The sequence below is a fragment of the Telmatherina bonti genome, assembly GCF_933228915.1.
Source record: "Telmatherina bonti genome assembly, chromosome: 7".
NCBI classification, from domain to species: domain Eukaryota; kingdom Metazoa; phylum Chordata; class Actinopteri; order Atheriniformes; family Telmatherinidae; genus Telmatherina; species Telmatherina bonti.
Window position 1 is genome coordinate 35206650 of NC_136625.1, and position 7049 is coordinate 35213698.

The 7049-nt window shown below is 39.7% G+C and overlaps 1 protein-coding gene across 1 annotated transcript in view; it reads right to left on the reverse strand.

The window, feature by feature from the left end:
* Positions 1–218: 218 nt before the first annotated feature.
* LOC306758786 (uncharacterized protein C1orf21 homolog) overlaps positions 219–7049 on the reverse strand; it is a 16688-nt gene continuing 9857 nt past the window's right edge. Inside the window, exon 6 of the mRNA XM_079244176.1 lies at positions 219–968. Coding sequence (XP_079100302.1) covers positions 924–968 — 45 coding nt within the window. The 3' untranslated portion in view covers positions 219–923. The remainder of the gene's footprint in view (positions 969–7049) is intronic.

Genomic DNA, 7049 nt, shown 5'->3' on the forward strand with positions numbered 1-7049 from the left:
GTGGTGTAAAGTTCTACTTAAAACATCACAAGAGTGTAACTTAGTGGGATAAATTACTGAAAGCAAGTTTAATTTTTCTAAAAAAAACAAACAAAAAAACCCCAAAAAAGAACAGAAAGCAAACAAACAAACAAAAAACATAAAAATAAAACACAGCGATATAACACTGGTGAATAAAATACACAGACGTGTGGTTTTGCAGCATCCGCCTCGTTGGGTCACATGGAGCAGATACTGAAACAGTCTGTAACCCCGATGAGCGAGTGCATGAGTATCGTTTGTGGTGCAACAGTGTACTGATGAGAGAAAGGACTAGACTACATGAGACAGAGATTACAACACTTAAACCCTGAGCCTTATTCAACGTAAATAGAGTACATGTTAACAGAAACAGACACGGACGGACAAACACGCCATACTGGCCCACTTTCTGCAGGAAAAGAGCTTCATATGCGTCCTGGAATGCAGGAGGTTTCCAACCCAATGACTTGTCGGGGAGGCATTCAATCATGAAATCTTCCAAATGATGAAGAAGATGTTCCTCTCATGACGAGTCAGTTCCTACTGCTGCATAAAACGTCTACAGCAGTTCACGTTTCTGATGTGGACAACAAGTCTCTGCCGAACATACGGAAAGATTCCTGCTTCATTCAGGATGTAAACCTAAAACATCTCATCTTTCGGAGCGATTGCAGTCATTTCAGCTGTAATCTCTCTGAACAAACCGGTAGTGAACAGATGGGAGGGGAAAAAGGTGCTTGTTTCAAGTCAGAGATCCATTCTTCTCAGGTGTGTTTGGAAATAGGGGACAATCAAAACAAGATGGAGGCTCCCTGAACATGGCGTCGCATACTTTCTTTTGCTTGTAAATGCCAGAGTAACAGTCTCCATCGTACTAGGCTGTCTGATGCACGGCCACAGGGCTATGTCACGTCCTCCTCCTCCTCCTCTGAGCAGTAGTCCCGGCCCTGAAAGCAACACACACATGGTCAAACACCAAAGGTTAATGAGCGATTACAGCTGAAGCCACGATGAAAAGACATTACGTTTTCCTAACTTCCTGAACTTTAATCAGGCTAAACTTCTCCCGTTACGATTTCCAAAATGATTTTTATTTTGCAAAATGACATAATAAGGAGATAATTAGAAGTAGAAGATAATTAGGTGTACGTACAAATGAATGAATAATAAAATCAGCCAAGAAGACCGAGGAGCTCCACAAGTCTGCCTCATTCTTGGGTACAATTTCACATGACGCCACATTCATCTGTTCAAACAATTATATGGAAGTATAAAAACCATGGAAATGTCCAGTTATCACACCACTTAGGAAGGAGATGTGTTCTGTGTCCCACAGATGAATGTGTTTTGATCCTAAACTGCAGAAACTGAAGTTACAGACCATGTGAAGATGCTGCTAAAGCTTGTCAGAAAGATTGAAAGGTGAAACTAGTCCTGAACTGACATGGTCTGCACGGCCAATCAGCAAGGGAGAAGTCATAAAGAATAAAAGAGAAGTTTAGTTTGCAAATGCAAAAAAAAACACCCCTTCATTTCAACAGATGAGGCTTAAGTGTGACTGTTTATAATGTTACATAATGACCATCGTTTTATTTAAACCTGAGAAAAGCATCCAAGCTGAGAAGTACGGGAGTGGCAGCATCATGCTGTGGGGTTGAAGAAGAACAGTTGCATTTTAGATGATAGATGGCACCACGAGGAAAGAAAATTATGTGGAAATATTGAACATATTGCAACATCATCAGATCCACGTGTCAGACAAAGGTGTATCGCATCACATTGTATGGCATCACATTGTATGGCATCGCATCGCATCACATTGTATGGCATCACATTGTATCGCATCACATTGTATGGCATCGCATCGCATCACATTGTATGGCATCACATTGTATCGCATCGCATCACATTGTATGGCATCACATTGTATGGCATCGCATCGCATCACATTGTATGGCATCACATTGTATCGCATCGCATCACATTGTATGGCATCACATTGTATCGCATCGCATCGCATCACATTGTATGGCACGACATTGTATCGCATTGCATCACATTGTATGGCATCACATTGTATCGCATAGCATCGTATCGCATAGCATCGTATCGCATTGTATGGCATCACATTGTATCGCATCGCATCACATTGTATGGCATCACATTGTATCGCATTGCATCGTATCGCATTGTATTGTATTGCATCACATCGCATCGCATTGTATTGCATCGCATCGCATCACATAGTATGGCATCACATTGTATCGCATCGCATCACATCACATTGTATGGCATCACATTGTATCGCATCGCATCACATTGTATGGCATCGCATCGCATCACATTGTATGGCATCACATTGTATCGCATCGCATCGCATCACATTGTATGGCATCACATTGTATCGCATCGCATCGCATCACATTGTATGGCATCGCATCGCATCACATTGTATGGCATCGCATTGTATGGCATCGCATCGCATCACATTGTATGGCATCACATTGTATGGCATCGCATCGCATCACATTGTATGGCATCACATTGTATCGCATCGCATCACATCACATTGTATGGCTTCACATTGTATCGCATCGCATCACATTGTATGGCATGGCATGGCATCGCATCACATTGTATGGCATCACATTGTATCGCATCGCGTCGCATCACATTGTATGGCATCACATTGTATGGCATCGCATCACATTGTATGGCATCACATTGTATGGCATCGCATCACATTGTATGGCATCACATTGTATCGCATCGCATCACATCACATTGTATGGCATCACATTGTATGGCATCGCATCACATTGTATGGCATCACATTGTATGGCATCGCATCGCATCACATTGTATGGCATCACATTGTATGGCATCGCATCGCATCACATTGTATGGCATCACATTGTATCGCATCGCATCACATTGTATGGCATCACATTGTATCGCATCGCATCGTATCGCATTGTATGGCATCACATTGTATCACATCGCATCACATTGTATCGTATCGCATCACATTGTATGGCACGACATTGTATCGCATTGCATCACATTGTATGGCATCACATTGTATCGCATCGCATCGTATCGCATTGTATGGCATCACATTGTATCGCATCGCATCGCATCACATTGTATGGCATCACATTGTATCGCATTGCATCGTATCGCATTGTATTGCATCGCTTCGCATCACATAGTATGGCATCACATTGTATCGCATCGCATCACATCACATTGTATGGCATCACATTGTATCGCATCGCATCACATTGTATGGCATCACATTGTATGGCATCGCATCGCATCACATTGTATGGCATCGCATCGCATCACATTGTATGGCATCACATTGTATCGCATCGCATCACATTGTATGGCATCACATTGTATGGCATCACATCGTATTGCATTGTATGGCATCACATTGTATCGCATCGCATCGCATCACATTGTATGGCATCGCATCACATTGTATGGCATCACATTGTATCGCATCGCATCACATTGTATGGCATCACATTGTATGGCATCGCATCGCATCACATTGTATGGCATCACATTGTATGGCATCGCATCACATTGTATGGCATCACATTGTATCGCATCGCATCACATTGTATGGCATCACATTGTATGGCATCGCATCGCATCACATTGTATGGCATCACATTGTATCGCATCGCATCACATTGTATGGCATCACATTGTATCGCATCGCATCACATTGTATGGCATCACATTGTATCGCATTGTATTGTATTGCATCACATCGCATCGCATTGTATTGCATCGCATCGCATCGCATCGCATTGTATTGCATTGCATCATTTCACATTGTATCGAATTGTACCGTATCAAATCGCATGAAATATTCTCTTGCTTGTTCTTGTGTCTTTTATCAAATAGACATAATTTTAGTAATGCTAACTGACCTGAAACAGGAACAATTTTTTCTGATTTAACATGGAAAAAGTGAGAAAAAAAAGTTTTACTATTCATACTGTATTTTTACTGTTTATGTCAAATTCTGGCTTCAACCCATAAAAGGCTGAATTTATTATAAAATACATTATAAATTAGGGCTGGGCGATATCTCGAGTATACTCGAGATATGGTGGCTAGTCCTCTGTGAGAAATAGAAAATGTCTATATTCGTCATATTTGAGTATCCTGTTGTCACGCAGTTGTTTTTAGCTGTGGGCGGGGTTTCCTCCCTCTTCCTCGACTCTGCACCGCTTTGCGCAGAGAGTTAAAACAAGCGCACCTGTTTACGTACATAACGTGAGCTACGTGCTACGTCATGAGAGGCAGCGTGTAGCCACTGTTGCCAACTTGGTGACTTTCTCGTTAAATCTGGCAACTTTTTTTGTGAAAAGCGACAAATCTAGCGTCTTTTACTGGAGTTATTAGAAACTTTCCTGGTGTTTTGGCGTCTGACTTTAAAGCGCATATTGTAAAGTTATTGTCAGAAGGAGAGTCTCTCCCCGTCCTAAAGCACTCAGTCGCTCCAGCTGCAGCCAGTCAGAGGAGCAGAGAGGACACCTGCACAACTCCACCTACAGTCACAATGAACAGCCAAAGCCGCCACTGATCCCGCTCTGGATTACAGAGTGGGACGTAAATTACAAAGTTTTTCACGTCACGCAAAAATAATTAATTCTATTTGATTACATTCACAGCCTCTGTCACTTACTCACCTCATCCACTGTGTGTGACACAAGCATATTTATCTAGCTCGTCATGTCTCTAGAAAGTACAGAAAGCAGTGGGAATCAAACCCTGAATTAAAAACTGGCTGAAGCCGTTTATTGGAGACGATACGAGGACATTCTGCCTGGATTATAAGACTGATTTCTATGCTAAACTCTGCGATTAAAAAAAATACACGACAACTCAAAAACGTATCCATAAAGCAAAGCCTTATAATAGTTCATCATTTGAAAAGTCCCCCCTAGAGCACCTATTTTCATACGTTGCATTTATTACATCATGCAAAGTCACTTTATTTTGTTTTAAAATGACATGTTTCTGCCACTGCTTTAACTGTTCAATAAATACGGTTTTGATCAGTTTGCTTCGTTACAATTTCATCCTTTTGGCACGAATGTTTAAAATCAGCATATCTAAATGCAGTATGAGCAATTATGTTTTAATGTAGACACAAAATCATCTTACTGATGTGATTGTATGCACCAAAGCATTAATTCAAGGCTAAGGTAAATATTGAGATATATATCGTATATCGTGACAGGCCATAAAAATATCAGGATATTACTAAAAGGTCACATCGCCCAGCCCTATTATAAATACAGGGGAAAAGCTAATCAAATACAGAACAAATAAATACTAAGTGAAAGAAATACAATTCATGCAAGTTAGTAATAAAGATCCTATAAAAAAAAATCAATACACATGTGAGATTTATATAAAGGAAATAAATAAATGTAAAATAATAGTTTGGTTAAAGAAAGAAAACAGGTCAGAAGTGGTTTGTTGCAAACGTGAGAATCCAGATAGTTATCAACTATTCTGCAAATGGGTTGAAAATTTGGAGAAACTGAGTCACACTTTCTGGAAAATGTCTAAATATTTGGAAAATGTTTAGGTTTATTATCTGAACCAGGATATCTAAATCAACCTTTTATCATTTTCTTAATTTCCTAATTATATGTTTGCTTTTTGTTTGTGTTTATTTTGTGTAATCTGATCATTTTCACACTTATTGCAGCTTTCATGATTTATTCTATGATATTTTAATCTTAATTTTCTAGTTTTAAATAAATTTTAGATAACTTGGGTCGGTCTGTGAGGGAATTTAAAGGTGCCATGTGCAACAAAATCAAAGGTCAACCACAGAAAAATGTAATTTATCATTAAAAACTCTTTCTATTAGTATCTAATCACTTTACTTAAACTTTTTCTCTTAGAAAATGAACCATTTACGTTACCTACCATGGGTTTACATACATGGCAGCTCCAATATTTGTGTCATCAATTTTTTTGCTACCGTGTGTCTGAATGGACAAACAACTCTAAGTGAGAATCCTCTGAGCTCTAAAACTGCAGTTACGGCTTTGTTTAGTCAGAACTAAAGCACCGTTTGGGATAAACTACGCCTGAAAAGGCCAGTGGAAGAAGAAAGTACAGATATAAATACTGGAGCAGTTTAGTGCAGCCATTGCGGCTCCTGAGACATTTCTCAACAGCGTCTGGTATCTGACATCCTTTCTATGTCCATCTTCACCACAGGTCCAGTGTGTCAGTAATTCTGACACACTGGACCTTTAAAGTGTGACAGAAAACCTGCATCAGATATTTTGGATAAAAGACACAACGGGGCCTCCACTCTTCCATTTGGTCTTGCTCAGTTCCTGGAATGCACAGAGGATCATAATTACGCTGTTTAATCCCTGACTTAATCCTTCCCCCAACACACACACACACACACAGACACACACACACACAGACACACAGACACACACACACACACACACACACACACACTTCCCCTCAGATAAGTCCATCTACCTTTCACTCACTGTGGGAATTAATGTTCCTAGTTGAGTGTCGAACTCATGACTTTTATCTTTTTTATTTATTATTTGCAGTTTTTTTCTGTTTTATCTTTAATGCTGAAGTTTTTCTGACGAGCGTAATGAAGTCAAGGCTCAATATGTTGAGCAAACCAAGAAAACAGAATCTATCCTCTACACATACCTGCATCTGCAGAGGAATTTACCATCATGCTCTGACTTTTCTGTAAATTACACCAGATTAATAAAAGACGACAAGAAAAAAAATTTGGCTCCTATTTTTCTTTTCCTGACATTTATATAATCTCAGATTATCAGCAGCATAAAACACCATCTTATTGTATCTTTACCACGTCTTATTACTCAATACACCAAGAATTCAATCTAAAATATTACATATGACTCTTAATGTATTCCCAGTTCTCCTTCTGGGCTCTCCTTTATTTTGCATGTTGATCTGTAAGAAACATAGAGCCATCA